At 33.7% G+C, this 21,813-nt stretch overlaps 2 protein-coding genes across 6 annotated transcripts; one reads left to right on the top strand and one right to left on the bottom strand.

Moving 5' to 3' along the window:
* Positions 1-3,683: 3,683 nt before the first annotated feature.
* Positions 3,684-8,452, top strand: LOC121264091 (cytokinin riboside 5'-monophosphate phosphoribohydrolase LOG3). Its single transcript, XM_041167142.1, has 7 exons — positions 3,684-4,033; positions 4,754-4,851; positions 5,007-5,037; positions 5,792-5,891; positions 7,470-7,540; positions 7,664-7,807; positions 8,081-8,452. Exons 1-7 carry the CDS (start codon positions 3,914-3,916, stop codon positions 8,171-8,173), a joined length of 657 nt encoding a protein of 218 aa, XP_041023076.1. The 5' UTR covers positions 3,684-3,913; the 3' UTR covers positions 8,174-8,452.
* A 1,979-nt stretch (positions 8,453-10,431) lies between these two features.
* Positions 10,432-14,279, bottom strand: LOC121266518. Of its 5 annotated transcripts, XM_041170369.1 has the most exons (9): positions 14,115-14,279; positions 13,765-13,848; positions 13,604-13,657; positions 12,631-13,241; positions 12,306-12,515; positions 12,077-12,169; positions 11,892-11,985; positions 11,211-11,803; positions 10,432-10,742 (listed from the first exon to the last, which is right to left on the bottom strand). In XM_041170369.1, exons 4-7 carry the CDS (start codon positions 12,943-12,945, stop codon positions 11,983-11,985), a joined length of 621 nt encoding a protein of 206 aa, XP_041026303.1. In that variant the 5' UTR covers positions 12,946-13,241; positions 13,604-13,657; positions 13,765-13,848; positions 14,115-14,279; the 3' UTR covers positions 10,432-10,742; positions 11,211-11,803; positions 11,892-11,982. The 5 variants fall into 5 exon arrangements, with proteins under 5 accessions (XP_041026303.1, XP_041026302.1, XP_041026304.1 ...); XM_041170368.1 differs by lacking the exon at positions 13,604-13,657; XM_041170370.1 differs by lacking the exon at positions 13,604-13,657 and having other exon boundaries at positions 12,631-13,113.
* Between the last annotated feature and the right edge of the window lie 7,534 nt (positions 14,280-21,813).

Here is a 21,813-nt window from a genome sequence, read left to right as displayed (position 1 = left end):
TAACAAGGAACACAAGAACTGTACGGATTAGCCTACAAATGCCCTCGAACACACACACACACACACTCAAAAAACACGCAAAAACATGAGTCAAAATGCGCATGCAAGCATGTAAGAGTTAAGAAATAATATATAAGTACGAGCTCGATCCCCTATCTAAGAATAGTAATAATGGGTTTATAATCTCTAAACATAGGGCATGGACAGAAAGCAGACAAGGAAAAGAGAATAGCAGAGAAAAAGAAAACAACCAGAAAAGGCCAATTATGGGGATTAGGAAGGAGGCCAGGGGTACTGTCAAAAACATTAATATATTAATACACATTAGTTTAAGGTTAGGGTTCAGTTCCTGCAATCCTGGCATTGTAAATAACAATAGAATATAACATGACTAAGTTAATAATTATAGCAAGCAGCAGCAGCAGCAGCTGCTAGCCCAGAAGAAATGATAAGAAAATGGAGCCAAATGCATGGGTCATAGAAAAATGGTTGAGAGTAATAAAGAAAGGGGCTTGGTTTATTGGCCAGAGAAGGATGAGTGGGGACTGCAGGTGGAGGAGAGGGGCAATGCAATTAGAGTTGGGGACAGCATGCTTGGATTTGGAGTTGGAGTTGGAGAGGTAGTGTAAGAGTAGCTGGGGATATGGGGAAGGGAGGGGCCGCATGAAATAAAAATTAAATGTTTCCTATGGATACAACAAGTGTGTCGACTAAGGGAAGGTGGATGAGGGTACATGGTGATAGGCCATAACCCACTAATGTTCTTTGTTCAATCATCAATGCACAGTGCTCTGAATTATCACCACGGCCTACCCATCTGAATCTCGTGTATAATAATTTTACCCATACTTTGCTCATCACTACTTGTTAAATTGTAATTTGTAAAATAAATAATAAAAAGGAAATGAAAATTCATTTAGTAATTAATTATTTGAGAATGCCAGTTTCACAAGCATTAATATTAATATTATTCATATTATATTGGGCAACAGTACGGGAAATTAACCTTTTCTATTTACCCATTCCTCTCTGGCCACCTCCCTCCTCCCATGCACCTCTTGATCTGCGATCTCCCCTATCCTTCATGCCCTAGCTAGATAGGTTAGAGTTTCCATTTTTCAAGTAGTTTTTTCTTTAATTTTTCCATTCTAGGGTGAAGAAGGCATCTGATCCAAGCAATTACATTGACCCCAATAGAAGCATCTTTGATTGTTGATATGCAGGATTAGATGATTAATCATGTTCTTTTTAAATAAGCGTGTGAGTCTCATATATATATATATATATTGCTAAGCAGGCCACATGAGATCAGTCCATGCACCATCGCATGCAACTCTTCTCATCAAACATCAAAATTAGGCATTAATATTGGGACTAGTGATCCCCATTTCTCTAACGATAAATCTTCAAGATTTGATGTGAACATCATTCAGCTAACTTCCTTGCGCTGCACAATGCATGAAATGCGCGTACTAGTGTCTCAATCGGATATTAGTACTATACCAATTAAACGTTTGATATATATCATATCATGTTTGATTCTGATCTCTATTTGCTAATTATCTTACGACTTCTCATAAATAAATGTGGATTAGAGTTAGTGGAAGTGGACATGATCTCCTTCGAAAATGCCAAGACAAGTGATTAATTACACGCTTCCTTTATCATTTATGATTAATTACAAGCTGTTCTTTTGGCGAGCCCTTCTTTGACTAGGCCAAGGAATATTATATATATATATATATATATATATATATATATATAGAAAAATCCTACTGATCATCATCCTCACACCATATATAACTTTTTTTTTTTCCTTAGTAAATGTGTGGTGTATGGATGATGAGTAGAAGAATTCTAAATATAATTTAAGAATAATAAAACAAAAAAATAAAAATAAAAAGTGTGGTGCAATAAGCTTTTGTATTTGATGCTCTTTTTGCCGCTCTTCTTATATCCCTAATTTATTTAAATGTAGCACCGGTAAAAAATAAATAAAATAAATAAATAAATAAAATAAAAAAGAATAACACTGCTAGCTCTTATCATACGAACATTTTCCTCCTTTCTTTGACTTAAATTGTCTAATGCTACTGATACACGAGAAGATGAATGCCCATGTGGCCTAAAAAACATAAGGGACAAATTATTAATAGGTAGTAAAAAGGGGGTACTAATTCATGTTTCCCTCTGATCTACAACCTAAATTTCACTTACATCTATAAATTTTGACTAGCACGTGATTAATTAAGCTATATTATTTCATAAAAAATAATTTTATTAATGTTACAAAACTACCATTCAATTTAAATAGAACTGTAACATATATTGTCGTAAAAGAGCTGTAAGCTTATCATTTTTGTTTAAATTCTTATTATAATCAGTCATCGGCCTTTAATCGAAATATAAAAATTTTATTTACAAGTCAGTATGGATAACACCTAATGAAAGTTATCTTTCATGCACAATTGAAAGGTTTAGTTTTAATGCTAATATAACAGTATTTTGAATTTAGGTGTATATATATATATATATTTCTATTCAAAATAATGATGGTTAATTAGTTACGGAGGATTGATACCAAAAGCTCAATTTGAATTCGAATTGCATTATATATGTAAAAGTTTATCAAAAAATTAAAATAATTTATGAAAAAAAAAAAAGAGTTCTTTTGTTTGTAGGTTGGCGGGGGGCGTGTACAACACTTCATCCACGTCACTTATATGGCAGTATTTGATTTTTTACATTTTTAAATTTTCTCGTTAAAATCAAATCATATCATATAAAAACTTTATTAGATGTGTTATAAAACTGTATTGTTCAAACAATGTTATTTTTGTAATTTGCTTGCAAAAAAAGAACACAAGTCGATCGACTAGATATAGATGCTCTATTATTCAGTTAGAGAGAACAAATCCGTACATAACTTTTGAAATGGGGATTCAGTTTAATTAGTGACAACAAATTACTCTCTTTTGAGTTTATATGAGAAACAATATACATGCATGAGAAGAGCCTAAATAATCTCCATACACAAACAAACAAAAAAAAACCAATCCCTTTGAGTTTATGGCATACTTTGTTCTCTGAGTTTAATTCTTTCTTTAAAATATGAATTGTACTACTTCCAAGTTAGTGGGTAAATATATCATCATCTTAGGGCTCGTTTTATAGGAGTTGAATAAAATATTTTTAAAATATTATTTTTTAATATTATTATTGTTTTGAGATTTGAAAAAAGTTAAATTATTTATTATATTTTGTATGAAAATTTTAAAAGTTATAATGATGAAATAAGATGAATTGAGAATATTTTTATATCCAAACGGAGCCTAAATTAAAATACTAAAACTTTTTTATGATGCTAGCTAATGTAAAAGATTTCCACAGCATTAGTGATATATCCGATACGTCAATAAACAACCTTATTTTTCTTAAAATATTATGTTTTATTATGGGATCTCATATTGGTTGTGTTCTATGTTCTTCTTGTAATAAAAATAAAAATAATAATAATAAACAAAGAAGTAGAGAGGGAGGGTGTGACATAAAAATAAGTGGTCCACGCGTGCCAATACAAATTGTGTGTGAGCGAGTGGTGCAAGCGTGCAAAGATAGATAGTCACGTGTGGAGGTTTACATATAGAGGAGGCATGAGCAGGAATCAGGATACACTGGAGAGTAGAAGTGGTCAAGCAAAAGGGTCTCCTTTCATACTCTTTACGGTTCTCTGATATACTTCTATAGGTTAGGAAGCAAAGAGACAGAGAAGCAGAGGAGGGAGGTTCTTCTTTCTAAGAGGGACGGGGACCCCAGTTTGTAACCCAACAAGAACCAGAGTGAGAAGAAAATACGGGAAGGACTTTAAGAGAGTAGGAAAAGCAATAAAACAAAAAGAGAGAGAGTGAAAGCAATGGAAATAGAGAGTGAGATGAGGCAATCAAAGTTCAAGAGGATTTGTGTGTTCTGTGGGAGTAGCCAAGGCAAGAAGAGTAGCTATCAAGATGCCGCCATTGAGCTTGGCAAGGAATTGGTATTCATGGTTTCCTTTCTTTTCCCTTCTGGTTCGTTGTGTTACTTTTGGCAGGCGTCTTGCACCTGTGTCATTGGGAAATATTGGCTTGATTTCCTCTTATTATGGGTTTTGTTGATATGTGGAGTTTTCAGGAAATGACTTTGTTTCTGCATTGTTTTAGGGGCTACGCTCATTATGTTTATAACTTGTTTGTAACTTGGTTCGTAGGCTTTTATATTTTTGAAATACAGAGACTACTCATCTTCTTTCTTGGGTTTGTCTGTTGGGTAATTTATTCAACTGCTCTCAGCCTCTCTGTCTCTGTTCCTGTCTCCGTCTCTCTCTGCCATGTTTCCATGAATGTGGAAGATACGTGGTTGCTTTCATTTTCCCAAATTTATCTGTCACTCTTTTTCTTTAATCTTATCCTCTGTACCTCTTTCTGTTCCTTATACGGCTAAAAAGATGAGAGCCAAATGTACTAAAATAGTACTCTCATGCTGAATGAGCATGTAGAACCGCTTCCCATCCTTGTTTCTCTCTCTGGAGTTCTCAAAAAGTGGTGTACTCCAAAAAAAAAAAAAAAAAAAAAATTACTTTTAAATGTTCATCATGAATACATTTCTGAGTCCCATAAATGATAATACCCACATAAAGGGAAAACAAAAAAACCTGCTTTTTTTTTTTTTTTTTTTCTCATTTGTATCTTTTTGCTGATTTGTTTATGGTTTCTCAAAGGTCGCGAGGAACATTGATTTGGTCTATGGAGGAGGCAGCATAGGTTTAATGGGTTTGGTTTCACAGGCCGTTCACAACGGTGGTCGGCATGTTATTGGGTGAGTCTGTTATTCTTCTGCTCTTCCTCAAATCTGAAAGAACAACGGGAATTATATAGTTTAAGAAACAAAATCAGTGAACTGGTGATGATGTTATTCTCGGTTTTGTTCTCCATTGTAACTGATTTTTTTGTCATGTTATTGTCTCTCCGCAGAGTTATTCCCAAGACGCTCATGCCTCGAGAGGTATGTCTGCTGCATGAGCTAGAAAAAAAGTCTTGAACCTTTTCTTGTTTTTATAAAGTTCTATTATTTAGTATTTCTTTTTTGCCTTACCCTTGAGACTTTATTTCTTTTCAATTTTCATCTTTTGCTCTCAGCTTCTTTCTTTTATCTTTAAATCACTTGTTTTGTCTTGTCTGAAACTTATTATTTTTGTCCTCCTTTTATTTTTTAGATGTACTTCGTATTACGTTATCCATGGTTCTCAAGATTTTTTAAGTTAGGAATGCTTGGCAATGGCAGACTTATCCATAATAATACTTCAGCTGTTCACACTGCCCTACCTAAATATTTGATAAAACAAAAAAAATAATAAAAATTAACAAATGTGTAGAGGGTGGAGGTTGTGTGAATAGTAAGAAGTTGTGTAAATTTTTTCTTGTGTATATGTATCTCTGAATCTGTGTATATGTATCTCTGAATCTGTTGCTGTTCTCTCTGGGTTCTTTTTTTACTATATCAACTTTATATGATCAGTTGAGCAATGAATATTTTCTTGTGTTTTTCTTCTTTGTCTGTTTCTAACGTTCGAATTCTTTTTATCACCGCATGATGAGATATTAAAATTACTGGCTAGGGAGTCGCTGGGTTGAAAGTCCACCATTCCTGCAACACACATCATTGCATCACTGCACAAAACTCCAAATACATCTCTCTCTTTGTTTCTCTCTCTATCTCTGATACGTAATTTCTAGAATTTATATTTTTTTTTTCGCAGCTCACTGGTGAAACAGTGGGGGAATTAAAGACAGTTGCAGATATGCACCAAAGGAAGGCAGAGATGGCTAGGCATTCAGATGCCTTTATTGCCTTACCCGGTTAGTATAAGCCCCGCAAAGTGATCTATTTACGCTATGATTTCAAGTCAAGAAAAGTTCAGGTCTTTCAGGGCTTTAATTTGCTAATTTTAGCATTTAAGATTGGCCATGTTCATGTTTTGATCTCTTTGTTTGATGACTCGATCTCTCAGTTGCTTTTGTACTCGAGAAACTATCTCTGAAATAAGGAAAGGAACAGCTGATACTGATAGTCTCTTAATCATACGTCAAAAAAGTTCCCATAGTCATCTGATTTGGCTTATGTTTCCCCTTAAAAAGTTGCAGCCTTTATGTTTTATTTTTGTTTCAAATTAAAAAAAGAGATGTTAGAGGGGAAAAGAACAATTAGGTTCATTTCCCAGGCCACTAAGGAACCTTTGCTTAATCTTTTAATTCCCCGATCAGGCGTATTAGGTATCCCTACTCAAGTTGGATTTCATAGGTGATAGAAGGGATGACTTTCTTTTCTACTCAATCCAAACCGTTACTGAAGCATGACAGTCTAATGTTAAGGCTGTTGAGTGGAAAAATGAGATCTTCACAAGAACGTGTCAAAATCGCACGAGAATTCCCTATTGTGGCTGTCGATTTATGCAGCTGTATATGGTATTGATTAATGGTGTGAAAGAAATTGGAATGGAGTCTGAATTATCATAAATTTCTCAGCTTTCCCTCACAAGCCCCAAGACCCATGATGAGTTCCAAACCCTGATCATTGACCCGTCCACATCTTACACTGAAAATTATAAGCTTCTGAGCAACCCTCCTTCTGTGGTTAATATCCTTTGTTTCTCTAATCAGTCCCATAGCCTGTGGTCTTACTGTGCAAAAAGTTTTATCTGCCATGTAGGGTGAAAAGGACATGAAGACACACTTGCACCAAATAGTTTCGCCAACTAGTACCCGCACCTAACAGGGAATGATGCTTACCCTTTTAAAACTTAATCATCCATCTCGATTCCTGAGCCTGAAAATACAGCAGGTGAAAATGGAGGACGACATGTAGGGCATAATAGTCATTTTCTCTAGCTTGGGCAACCCCACCTTCCAACACCCCCACAAATTTTTTCTTTTTTCTGTTTTCCCACCAAGTGGGGACACCTTGCCTAGGAGATAGTGGAAACGAGGACTAGAACACTTCCTTAAGATAATGAGGGTGTTTTACGATTATGCATCTTTTTTTTTTTTTTTTTTTTTTTTTTGTTAACATAGAATAGGAGCAGTAAATACTAGAGTTGAAAAAACGTATAGGCTTGATTAGGTTCATGAGTAATGGATGAATAAAAAACCATGTCCATCAAAATAGAACTAGTAAAACCAGTCTTTGAAATTCAAATGAGCTGTTTGAATGTGAAGTTTAAACAGTTTTTTTTTTTTTTTTGGGTAATACTGAGAATTACACGATTGTTGATTCTTTCCCCTTTCGAATCAAAGAAAATAGTTAACTCTATTTTGTCTCTGAAATGGTAATGGGCATCAATAACATTCAAAGATATTCCAAATGGACACTTTCTAGTAGAAGTGACGATTTGCCCTTTATATTTGTCTTAGTAGAAGTTCATGTGGTGTTCCATGTAGGTGGTTATGGAACTCTGGAAGAGCTACTTGAAGTGATAACCTGGGCTCAACTTGGAATTCACGATAAACCGGTATTATACCTTTGTGCATTTTCTGCCTAATCCAACAAACTTAACTCCTTCTAAAACTGCTTAAGTTGTTCTCCAATATGCTTATTCAGATGACTGATACTATAACATTTTCACAATTTGCAGGTGGGATTGCTGAATGTTGACGGATATTATAATTCGCTGCTGTCATTTATTGACAAAGCAGTGGAAGAAGGATTTGTTAGTCCCAGTGCTCGCCAAATAATTGTATCTGCACCATCACCAAAGGAGTTGGTGAAGAAATTGGAGGTACCTAAAGCAAAAGAACCCTCTTGGTTTCTTTTCTATTTTTCCTAGTGTTTTCTGTCTTAACTTGTTATGTGTAATCTAACAAGCGAGCCTCAAAATCTTCTGTTCCCTCACTCTCTGTATATTGCCTACATGGAAGCTTTTCTTGCTACATTTTTCTTTCCTTTGATAAGTTTGCTTTATTTTTCATTACATTAATGTTTCTTAGGACCAAATTGTTTCTAGAAATAATTACTCTGTATCTTATGTTTTCTTGCTTGTTCCTTGTCATAGGAGTATGTCCCCTGTCATGAAGGAGTTGCTTCAAAGTCAAGCTGGGAGATGGAGCAGCTTGGCTACCCTCAAAACTATGGCATCTCTAGGTGATGTGGGGGGCCAATTGCCTTAAACAGGAGGTGGATGGAATTTTGGAGGTAGAAGAACATGATGTGAAGAAGATCAGTTTCTGTTATTTGAATTTCGATTTTCTTGTTTTTGTAAATTATTGCAATTGACCACAATATGTGAAGCTTCAGCATTTTTTTTTTTTTTCACTTTGGAACTTTGATTTCATCCTAAGTAGTTTACTATTATAGGCGTCTCAACTTTTTCCCTTCAAAATGGTAATTGACTACATGATCAACTGATTACTAGCCTTTGCCACTTATTTTTTCCTCTTCATTCTTATTTCCTAATGAGTTCTGTTACGTACAGTCACTTTTGCATATTCCACTGATGTGATTGGTCAAAACAGTTATTTTATACTAAAAAAATGACACAATCAATCACATTAGTAGAGTGTGCAAAGGAGTACGCAAAAATGACTGGATAGAGGTTTAGTTTTGCAAGTACACTATCATATTTATCCAAAACCAAAAGGGGAAAAATAAAATAAAATATAAGAGGAGAGACCCAAGTGTCCACTTAGAAGAGGCTAAGTGTCATTAATGCAGGAGAGATGAAGGGGAGGGGCCAATTACTGGCATCAAACTTCTCCAACCATGTTCTCGTGTACCTGTGTGCTGGCATGCATGCTTAAAAGCTTAGAGATAGTGACAAAGAGTAACCCAACCAACGACCAATAACGGAACGGACCGGGGGGCAAGTGTTGTTGGTTGAATTGGGTGAAGAGAGGGGTCTCTTTCTGCTCCCTTGGGGAAAGATGATGTTCCCTCTCCTCTGCAGACAAATGGGACAAAGACACGTGTTGTGTTGGGGCCACTAGCTACTTGTCACCCCATGAACAAAGGTGCATGGTATCGACGATAAGTCTTGTGCTATCTATAGATAACTTGGGACAGTTTGCTAACTTTGTTGGGTCCCAGTTTTCTCAAGCATTTTGTTGTGTGTTTGGCGACATTTTATGATGATCGAGCCAGAGGATGTTTTGGTTGTTGAGGTGTCAATTTTGTAAAGTTTTTGGTTGAAATTTGGTTAAAATGTGAAAAGGCCATATAGCAAAAGCGAATGTTGAAAGGATGTTTAAACCAGGCAGAATTGAATGAAAATGGGGGGGAAAACACATTCAAGTCAAGTCATTAAACAAACCCTTTTCTAGATTTGTCAAAAGTTGTCATTTGCTTTAAAAGATGCCAAAGGTAGTCCGCGATGAATTAGGAAGAATTAACGTCGGCTGCCCTATTTGAGTGACGACTTTTGAAGGAAAGCAACTTTGTTGCATGCATGGACGGACATTCCCATTTTCACACTTCAAATTAAAGAACATATTCATTTAATTTGTCTCGTAAATATATATATATATATATATATATATATATGTATATATAGGATCAATAACATTGACTAAGCAACAGTTGTGAAAAGGAGCGACAAAGATTGATGAGTCTTGGATAAGAATATTATCACATGCAGAAAGTTTCCAAGTGATGATGTCTTCGACTTACATAGTTTATTAGTTATGGGGTTTTAATGCAACTAATTGGATCATTTCGGTTTGGCAATGAGTCAAATCGATCACCGCATGCATTAAACCCAGTTTGAGAAAGGAGGTTTCTACTACTAAAAAATTAATTTTTTTTTTATATAGATTTCGTATTTACTTATTTTTTTAAAAAAATTACGCAGCGTTTGTACACTCCGCTACTGTAAATATCATTTCTTGCTCTCTCAAACTAGATCTACTAATCATACAAATATCACTTCTCTTAGAAGAATAGAAAAACTACTTAGATGAAAAGGTTAAATGGTAGGCCATATCGCTGAATTAGTCGCAAATACAGTGCCAAAAAGAGCAAAATCTAGCATTTTTATCGGCGAGTATATCGCCGCCAATTAGAAACAGCAGCGACCTTGTGTCGAGGCTAAATACGTTCAAGCGGCGAATACCTCTCGCCGTGAATAAAATTTGTTATATGGTCTTTTTTTGGTGAAGAGGGTGCGCCGCAATAGTTTTTGCCATGCTCTTTTTACCGCGATTGTAATCACTATTTTCGGCGACAAATATTCGCCGGAAATAAAAATGTATCACTACGTAACAACTTTTGCTGCGGTGTTTTACCGGATATCGCCAGAAATAAATTTGATGCTTCACATTCAGAAAATTTGCTTGAAACACCTGAAGTATCATTTAGATTTTTTGACCTTTTCTAAAACAATTGCAATTGAATTACCCAAAGTTCCGTTCATTTGGCCAAAGCAATAAATACTCGGCCGCTCCCTGTACCAACATTCATTCATGACACTGACAAATAATCTAAACATCTTGAAACTATTTATAACACTCATTCATAAAAATGTCACCAAGATACCATACAACCCAATTTGTTCTAAGTACACAAAAGTATCTTCCAAATAGCCACAATTGAAGATCACATGTACCATACTAATTCTTTCTAACCATGCTGCTCATCCATATTCAGTCCATATCTTCTGTACGTGCTTCTCAATGGTGTTGACCAACCCACCCAGCTTCTTCATGTAAGTATGTTGCCAGTTACTGCAGAGCAATACAAGGTAAATATCAGAAAGTTCAGCAATCATATTGAACAATCAACCCTGATCAACACTGTATCATTAACACCAAATAAAAATGGTAATATCATTAAACCGAAGATACAAAATATACCAGCTTCCTTTAATAAAACGGAGCACTCCAAAGGTTCTTACACTAATTACATTCATGTAAAAACCACTAATAACCAAATGGAGCAATGAGTAATATTCCACCAAGCACATCCACCTCAACCTTCAGTGTTTTTAGCATTTGAAGAAGTCTAGGCACTAACAATAAGTTAATCTACCATGTTAAAAGACATCAACCATGTTAACAAGTCTATGCACTAATTCTTTGATTATTAGTCTGTGCACTAACAATAAGTTAATCTAACATGTGAACAAGTCTATGCCCTAACAATTGGTGTATAATGCATTACATCTAACATGATGGAAGGAGTATGCTGTTTACCTATATTGAGCCAACACAAAGCTGATCAGGTTTGACTTCCAATTGCAACACCATGCACAACCCATCACATAAGTATAGCAGCTCCAAAAGAACATTCCAAAAAAATCCTGACAGCCCCACAACAATCTGACTACAAACAAAATATTAGATCTTTGAGGAATGATGGTATATGCAAGTTTGGTCAGGACCAAACCCAAAATAGCAAAAAATTGTTTCTTTCGCAAAAGCAGAAGCTATGCAGCTCCCTGATCAGCCTCTCTATGAGACTCTCCATGGGACTGCCTTTTTGACATGTATGTACTCAAAAATTTATCATACTTTGCTTGCTTCTCCAAGAGTACCCTTACATCCCCTCTTAATTCATCCAGTAGGCTCTTGTAATACTGGGCATCTTTCTCATGCTTTTCTGCAGCTGCTGCTAATTTTGTAATCCCTTCTTCAGTGTTATGTTTGGATGGCTTAGGCATAACCATCTCTCCCAATCCCCTTACATACCCTGGCCTGTGGCCCAAGACCTCCCTAAAAATTTCTGCTGCCGCCTCTTTAGTGCAGTTTTCAGGCTCCAGCTGGTCTAACTTTGCAACCATCAAGTTCTATTCAACCAATCCCCAACATGATTAGAAATATTCATCAAATGGAATTAAATGGCTTCATTTCTTACCAGAATTACTATACACTCACATAATGCTCCAGTCATGGGAGTCATAAATTTCCCTTTTTTCTTTGACCACCGAACATCTTTAAAGAAATCAATCAGATTAGGCTCAGTCTCTTACTGCAAATACAAAAAGATAAGAAAACCAAATGACAGATGTAGGGTGTTAAGAACAATATGTATATCTACCAGCATACTCTTTAATTCTTACCCTCATTTCCAGTAACCGCACAAATGAGGTTCTTCCAGCAGTGTGATTAGTTTGTTGCTTCTGCCTATTACATTTATTTCGATCAGATATCATCTGCAACTCATAATGCACAATCCAACATTAGATCATTGTATTAATTCAATCATCATATTCAACACAACATTACAAAGCAGTACCAAAATAAATTACAAGTGACCCACAATATTATGAATCCGAAAACTCTCCTTACCTTGAAGCCCTTGCTTGACCATCTTGCACATAACTTCTCCCACGTTTGTGGGTTCACCATTTCCGTCCCATTCGCGAGTGCTTCTTCATGGGTATTGTACTGCATGTAGATTTTATGCAAATCATACCGAATTGCATTGAATCTCTTCCGAAGTGTCTTCATCACCGTTGAGCGATGATTCTTTTTTGACCAGTCTAGGCTGAAGTCAGCCTAGAGAAAAAGCATATCAAATTCTAGTACACATACATATGTAGAAATTAACATTAAAATAAGGCATCGTCTATTCAACTCCGAATTCGAAAGAACGGAGTTTGTGCAGTCTCACCCGAACACGAGTAACCAATTTGTCCTTCTCATGATTTGGAACATCGTGCCAATTGGGGTGGCTCAAGTCACCATGGTGCTTCAATATCCATGTAACCCTTGTTGTAAACATTGCACAGTTTTCACAACAAGGTGCTGTCTCCCCATCCTTGATCTTCAGAGATATCTTTCCATGCTTTCTCAGTTGGTCAAAAGATGTGCTCTTACCTAGTCCACGCCCACGTTTCCGAGTTTTGACCGGTGTGGAACCCCCAGCATGGAATGACTCAGTTGAAGCAACATCTCCGAATTTCCCAGCCCGAATGTCTTCCAACATGACATCAGTGTCATCAATGTATTCATCATCAAGTTTGAATTCTTGCAAATCATAATCATCACTAACAGATAAAGCTTCCTCGTTGCCGTGTAATTTGGATCAATCCTTTTAATGAACAAATGACGTTCTATCGTGCTTATAGGTAGCCAATAATTATTTGAGCTCAACCTACATGGACAACGAATTTTGTCACAGCCGATAGCATGAGATCGAGCAAAAGTAATGAACTCTTTAACGCCTTTGGCATATTCCTTGGATTTCAGTCTATCGGTGATATGCATCCAACTCTTGTTCATCTACGAGAAAAACATTAATGGAAAAGTAGTAAGATTACAATTAACTAGAGGAGTGGAGCAACTTAATGTATAACGAGCAAAACATATTTAGGAAATAAGAAGTATAGGAAATGAGCCATTCTTGTGAACAATATGCTTTTTTCCTAAAAGATATAACTCTCGAGACTCAAGAGTTGTTTAGGCTCTGCATGACACTTCTTCTCTCCCTCTCTATAGTGGACAACAATTACGAAAAGACATAAAGCTAGAAGTTTCACAAGAATAGGCGATATAAAGGGCCATCCAAACAAGTCCTAACCATGGTAAGAGCAATTGAAGTAAATGAACATAATCCATAAAGGGCCATCCAAAGAAGGTCGTACAATGAAAGACCTCCGAAGTGGGGATTATCCCTAATCAATCTATCCATGGATACCCTAGAGCAGGTTTTTAATTAGTTAAGCATCATCAGCAACGTTTTTTGTTCGATTACATGAACAAAAAAGTACTAGTACTAGTACTTCATCATGATCATCTCCCTCACCTTATAAGTTCGAATCTAATGTGATTGGAACTGCCTTTTTCTTATTAATTTGGACGTCATCTTCTTAATTAATTGTATGGCTTCCTCCCCACCCCCCACCCCCCCCCCCCCTCCCAAAAAAAAAAAAGGGGACGTTGTATTAATAGTGTTAGAAAAGAAATATATGAATTAAGTAGATGATCATTATCTGTTAATCATATATATATATATATATATAAACAGAAGTATATGACTATGTGATCAAGACAACGAAGATAACAAACAACAAAAGGAGGCACATAGAGAGAAAGAGAGAGAACCATGAATTACATCAGATGGATTATATATATGGATGCATGGATCATACATACCTTTGATTAGTCCGTACGTACATGAATTATAACCAATCAATGGAGCTTAAGCTAGACTCGATATGTAGAGATCTCCTTTATAACTATCTGCTTCAACTTTCAAAGGCAACTCACTATTTTTCAGCTGCTTTCTATATTAAGTTTTCCTGCAGAAAGCGAGCAGGTCAGAAGGGTCTCACTTTTTTTTTTCAGGTATTTTGATCATATAAGAGTTCGATTCTAATTTAGCTACAAGGTACTCTTTATTGGGTTCAAGATATATATCTCCAAAGTACTCGTTATTCATAATTTAATCGAGAAAATAACATTTGTCATTTTAAATTTTATTATTCTCAATCATTTTTTTTTTCTCAATAAGTTTATTATTCTCAGTCATATTTATTGATATATCAATCAATTAAATGGACAATTTACAGTCACTTGAAATATGCCACGCAACAAGTATGACTCTTGTATGTAGATGATAAATTTTGAGAAAAATGATATTGTTTATTTTAAATTCTATTATCCTCAATCGCACCCATTGATCAGACGCCACGTCAGCAAGTATGAATAATGATGATAAGTTCTGAGATAGAAAGTAACTTGCTCTTTAATCATATAACTCCACTAATTCTCACCACATAACCATATGCAGGTTATGTTTATGGATTATTATAGTTATAGGTAGCTAACTGGATCCAAGAATATTCTTGGCCATTTCAATTTGATGATGGTCTGGGAAAGATGATCCACTGGAGTTAGCGGCCCATATCAATTAGTAAGTTGGTCGTTTTGGTGAAAAACTAGAATCCATTAATTAATACTCTAAAGTTCATATATATGGGAATAATAATAATATTTAATGTAAGGCGTGGATATTTTGTTAAGGTGTTTTTTGTTTGGGTTTGCAGCTTCTGTGTGTTAAGTTGAAATTCCTCATTGTTGAATTAGTATTTGATTCTCATTTTGTGGTTTCTTGACTAAATGGAGCAGGAGGGTGCATCAGGAGCTGCTCAATGTTTGGGATGATATTCTTTCTGGAAGTCAAGAGAAGTTTATATGTTCATGCGCTCATGCATATGGCGAAACAATCAGATTGCAGAATTTTTTTTTTTTTTTTTTTTTTTTGCTAAAGAAGGTGCTAAAGGGAATTCAGGTCTCAACCTCCTGAAGCTGTAAGGGGTTGTTGATATTAGAAAGAGCTGATTTAGAAAATTTGAGATGCAAATAATTAGTCTGTAACAATTTATCTTTGTTTTGTAGTATATGTAACAATTTATTTTTTTCTGGACCATTAAAGCGATCCATATAATCTTCCAACAAAAAGAAAAGACTATTTATTAAAATATACAAAAGAAGTCCGTTTGAGAAAATAAATTAGACATGTTGTGTCAGTGCACATGTTTTAAAGTGATTAAATTAGCCCCAGGAAATACAAAAGTAAATGAGTGACAAAAAAATCATTGAGTTAATAAATTGGGCTCTTGTTTCTTAACTAATGGACTTCAGAAGATCTAAATCACCCCACTAAAATGATTATGATTGTTGCAAATCTCTCTCAAGTCATATATCCATAGCATCCCTAAACCCAAATGTTTAGATGAGGTAAATTAAACCATTTTTATCTGCTTGGCGACAACTCATCTATACTTTACATTAATAAGATGTCATTGCAAGAGTATAGATCTATGATATAGCCACCATGCCACGACAAAATTTAGTATCAAAATGGTCTAAAATACCTCAAATAATGAGTCAATATGTGGAGGAACAAGGAGCTTATAATATGTTACAAAACCCTAGGTGTGGAATTAGCTGGACAGATTGCTTCAAACCCTTTGTTTCTGCATTAAGGGCCCGATATATAAGAGCTGTATGGTCTTCTACCAAACCAGTTGAATTCTCTACGAAATCAGCTTGGGGACTCGTGTGGGTACACGGACAGCAAGTCAGGTGGAAGAAGTGGATCTAGTATAAGCATATGCTTATAAGAGACACAGAGTATGAAAAAGATAGAAGGAGAGAGCTTACCGCAGGAGGTGGGGCACTGTCATGGGCTGGTACGGCGACACGGTGCGGCAGCCTAATCACGGAGGGAGAGAGAGTGGGACGGAGTGAGAGTTATAGAGAGAGAGACAGAGAGGTCAGACGAAGGAGAGAAAGACAGACACACCTTTTTAAGCAGCCGGACGGTGGCAGAGTGGCGGCAACAATTTCACAGAGAAGAGAGTATCGGCCCATCGGGGTAGATGTGAAAAATAAGGCGGGACAGGTGTATACTACACATGAATCCTAAGGTTTGAAATTTTTTGCATTGGACTACGATCCAACACACTTCTAAGAACATCCTTATTGATTTGATTAAATTTATCTTTAAAATTTAATTAATATCACATTTTTTTATATTTATCTATATTATTTAAATTTAATTTCTACATTAGATTAGTCATTTACTCTCTATATAATAATAAAATATTATTAATTTGATAATTTTTTTATTTAATTTATTTGTTTCACATTTTATAATTCTACCAATTTAATATTAATAATAATTATATTCCAATTAAATTAAATTAATATTTATTACATTTATTAAATATTAATATTAATAATAATTATATTCTAATTAAATTAATATTAATATTTATCACATTTATTAAATATTAAATTAATAATAAATATTAATATTAGTAATAATTATATTATAATTAAATTATCATTATAATTAACTTAATAATTAATATTCTAATTAATATTAACTAATTAATTTATTTTTATCATAATTTATATTTAATAATAATAAATCAAACCAAAATTTTTAATTATAAAAAATACCTACATATTTTGTGAGATGAGAGAAAATTGAATATTTTAATGTTTGGCTAACCTACTGTTCACCTACAAATTTGAAAAATCACTATAACAGAAGTCTAAAATTTTATAGAGATGTCCAATCCAATGTAATGGTTTTTTGGCACATATTGGCTAAAGTTTAACTATCATTAGACTTTGGTCAAGCTAATGAGAATGTTCTAAGAGTATTGGCAATGACCTAACTATTGTCAAGCCTAAAATTTAGTTAGAATGTTATCTTTCGGCCATAACATGGACTTCTATCTAGATTAGCCCACATTGGACTAGCCATCCTAAAGTCCAAATAATAATAAAATATTATATATTTTAATTTTATATTTTGCAAACACACATTTAATCTCCACAAAATGCCTATCACAGATCAAATTCAGTAACATTTTCACCAACATTTAATCCAAAAGTTAAGAAATCCACCATCTTCAGCAACTATCAAACCAACAAAACAAAACCTATTCCTACCCAACCATAAAAACAATTCATAAATCAGTTGCAGCCCAACATTAAATTCCACAAATAAAACAAAACATCTATACAGATTTTCACCAACTTTAGTAGTAGTAGCTAGTCAAATTACTAATTAAAGTTTTAAAAAGAACTTAATAAAGTCATGAAGAAATTGTGGAGTAATATATCCAAGATAAAAGCACAGTCTAACACACATTAAAAACGATATCTGTTCATTGTCAATAATTTCAAAATACAATACTTTCAGCAATGTAGTCTATACCAACACAACACTTTAATGAATCAACACATTAAATTGGGACATACTAAGTTCAAAAGAGAGCTCTAATCCAAAAAAAAAAAAAAAATGCAATATTGTTGTGCCATCGAATAAACATATTCGAACAAATATGAGATAACAATAGTCTTTGATCTTTCATCGCTATTCTGCTATGCATTACAAAACTCCTCGAAACCGTGAGGAACTACCAAGAGATGTTACACAACATAATTTCCTGCCACAAAATCAATGAAATGCCACTTGTTAGCCTCTCCAACAAAAGGGTTGCATTACAAACTCCATGTTTAAGTGCAAAAGTTTCCACATATTATGGTTTTAAGAATGATGGACCTAATGGGTGTAACACAGTTACACAGTAAATTAATAGAACGGGCATTTGTGTAGTTCTACTTCATGACTTCATTATGGACCTAGATTGAATTTTGATAAAGGAATCTAGTTTTTCTTTAAGAGTCACAAAACACATCACGTTCAATTGAGGTTTGATGCATACTGAGAATCATAGGAGCAACTTTTCAAAATTAAAAGCAATATAACCTGTTTGTAGACATGTGGAATAGGATTTCTTTGTAAAAAAACCAGATTGAGTTTCCAAGCTCAACCCAAACCAAGAGTAATCAAGATTTCTTTGTAAAAAACTAGATAAATTACAATGAACCAATACCCCGAACTATTGAAACATTGAGACTAAACATCATAGAAATCTCAAAAAAGCCAGTTTACAATCCCAATAAATCTCTTACATCCACAAAGCTAAAATGCATTACCCATCACACCAGATTGATGTTATACAAACTAAACTTACTTTCAGAATAAAAAGTCATGGAAGCCATTAAATTCCAAGAAACAAAAGAAAATCTCCAATCAAACATTTCTCAAAAAGCCACAGCAATGCGATGTCAATAAACCAGTCCAAAGTCTAAAACCAAAAAAATGAGCCTCAAATCCACAACAACAAAAGCAACGATCATACGTAGATCTAATAAAACTAACCTGAAAAAAAGATATTCGAAGACTTGTGAAACCACAAAAAAATTGGAAGAAAAATGAAGAGACAAATACGAGAAAACTCAGAAGAAAAAATAGAGAGATCCGATCTGTGCAAAAAAAGCTAAAATTAGAGAGAAAGAGAGAGAGTACCAGTTCGCATTCCTTGGATTGTGAAAGGAAAAAAGGCAATGAAAGATGGTTTGAATGGCCAGGGCGTGTGTTTTACTTTTAAAGGAAAAGAGAAGAGGGAGAGGAGAGACTGAGAAATTGCACAGAGAAGAGGGAGAGAAGAGTGAGGAAGAGAGACTCATCAACACAGGCCTGGAAGATGACGGCGAAGAAGATGACCGACGGAGAGAAGGGGATGAAGGAGGAAGCTTGCGGGTGAAGAAAGGAGAGGCAACAGAACACTCGGTAGCTTTCGAAATGAAGAGAGAGAGAAAAGAATGAGGGAAAGATAGAGTGAAGGTTGATGAAAATAATAAAATAGTATGATGGAGAGTGAATAGTGACTCACAACAATGGAGAGCCTCTAAGAATTACTGTAGCTCATATATTGAGTTTTGGACCATTGACTAGTCTAATGTGGAAGGTTTCTGACAAATATAGTCAAATTATAGAATTGCATTGACATTTGGCTAGGCTATTGCTAATGCTCTAAAACTTCAACCATTATTTAAAAATTTCTCAAAGAAAAATAAAGAAGTTTCACGACAAACATGAAAAATAAAACATTATAAATGTCAGTTTGGATTGAAACTCATCTTAACTCATGGCATCTTATCATTACAATTTTTTTAAATTTTTATACAAAATATAATAAATAATTCAAATTTTCAAATCTTAAAACAATAATAATATTAAAAATAATATTCTAATAATATTTTGTTCAACTCATCTAAAACTATTTCAACTCATTTTTAAATCTTAACTCATCTCTGAATTTAAAAAAAGTACAACGAAAAATTTTATTAACTAATTCAATAAAAATATTTATTAATTAATATATTAAAATAATTCTAATCAGCGATCCTACACCACATATCTATTTTTATTTTTTTTAACAAGTGTGTGGTGTAAAATTACTATGTAGAAACTCAATTTATTATCCTTGTGGGTGGTGGTTGGAGCCATCTAAAGGTGGCTCAAGTCACCTCAAAATTATTTAATAATGTTTTATATGAGATGCTTTCTTAGTTTTTAAAATTTGTTGGTTTTTTTAATAGTTTTTAGAATTTAAATTTTTTATATATTTTTATTTTTATTTTGGTTAAATACTAATTTCTTTTGGTTTACTTAAAATAGAATCATCTTTATATTTTAATTTTGGACTTCAATACTCTTTTCGGTATCAATTTCGATCAAATCGAACTTGTTATTTACACCCCATTAATTAACTGTAAAAACTGTTGATGTGTCATTTATTTCAAATGCCACGTGTCACAAAAATAAATATAGAAATACAAAATAAATAAGCATTTATAATTAAAATAAAAACTAGAATTAAAATCGGAAGAAGATGAAAAGTCAAAATTAAAGCACTCTAAAGAGTAAAGAGTCTAAAGGGCATTGAAATCCAACTATAATTAAATCTTTTTTAGTACTATGTTCTTATATCATATATTATTTAGGTGATATAATTTAATTTTAAAAATTAATTTTAAAAATTAATTTTTAAAATATAAAATATTTTTTTAAAAGTTCTACTGTATACAGTCACTTTTATATATTATTTATATACTTTACTAATATAATTAGTCAAAAGAGTTAGTTTATATTAAAAAAAAGACACAATCAATCATATTAATAAAATGAATAAAGTGTATGTAAAAATAACTACATATAAAATTTTTATTTTTTCAATAAAGTTGACATGACATTTTTGTATTGTAATGTGTTTTGAATCTTTTGATTGGGTTTTAATGCCACTGGCTGTCTAGCCGTAAATGAATCTAAAAATGGATTGGATAAAGGGAGTTGATTGCAAAAAGTTTCAAACCCAAGAATTAAATAGCTAAAATTGGAAACCTGTGAAGCTTTTTGCCAACTTGTGGCATTTTTGTGCCATTTGCAGGTATTGATCGGCGGACACAGGCAATCGTTTCATTGGTAGATCTAACGAGAGCTTGATGGTGGGAGCTCGTTACAAAATGTCTCAAATTCAAAGATCATGAGTTTCAAAAATTTTATCATCTCATCTCATTTTATTTAATTATTATAATTTTTTTAAAATCTTATATAAAATTAAAAAAAAAAACAATTCAACATTTTAAATCAGAAAATAAAAATTATATTAAAAATATATATTTTAATAATATTTTATTTAATTTTTAAATTTTATCTCATCTCACCTGTATAACCAAACCAATGAATCATAAAACCTAGGAGTTGATATTGTCTTTATTTCGGGTGATGAATTATTATTAGTATTGAATTAATGATTAGAATCTGATGCATGTTTAGATAAAAGTTCAAAACGATGCATAGTTTATATATCTTAGTACACTTTGTACAAAAGTCAAATCATTTGCTTGTTTCAAATTCAATGAAAGTTAAAAGCACTGATTCCTTCGCGAGTCAGGTTAGATTCACAACACCAATAAAGCACATTTTCCAAATTTTTGTGTTAGAGATTGTTAGTGTAGAAATAATATGTTGGCATGTTATTAGGATAAAACTTAGTCTAATTAAATTGTAAATATGTTGGGTAGAGTCTAAATTGCAATTGCAACAAAAAGTGTAAAGATTGCAAGTTCACAAGACCTGATGAGATCAACCTAGTTAGAGTAAATTAGCCATAAAGTTTTCTCCCACATTGGATTGAAGTGTGATTTGTGGTGTTAGAACTCTAACTCAATTATCTACGTATTAATGTTTCACGAGGATCATCCATTTCCAACCTTTAGTAGGTTAAAATAGTTCAACAATTTAAAGACTTAAAAACTAGACAGAAAGTTCGTTCGGTAGTTCACTTCACCTTTACTCAAGCAAAAAGTCCAGAAATAACGTTTTCACTAGGGTTTCAACTCTTTAAGTGGCCTACTCAAACTCTAAGTATATATAGAATAATATACACAACTTCTAAGTCGTGGAGAGAGGCTACTACCG

This window comes from Juglans microcarpa x Juglans regia, chromosome 5D (genome assembly GCF_004785595.1).
Source record: "Juglans microcarpa x Juglans regia isolate MS1-56 chromosome 5D, Jm3101_v1.0, whole genome shotgun sequence".
NCBI classification, from domain to species: domain Eukaryota; kingdom Viridiplantae; phylum Streptophyta; class Magnoliopsida; order Fagales; family Juglandaceae; genus Juglans; species Juglans microcarpa x Juglans regia.
The sequence above is the reverse complement of the archived record's forward strand: the minus strand, read 5'-3'. Positions and strand labels throughout refer to the sequence as shown.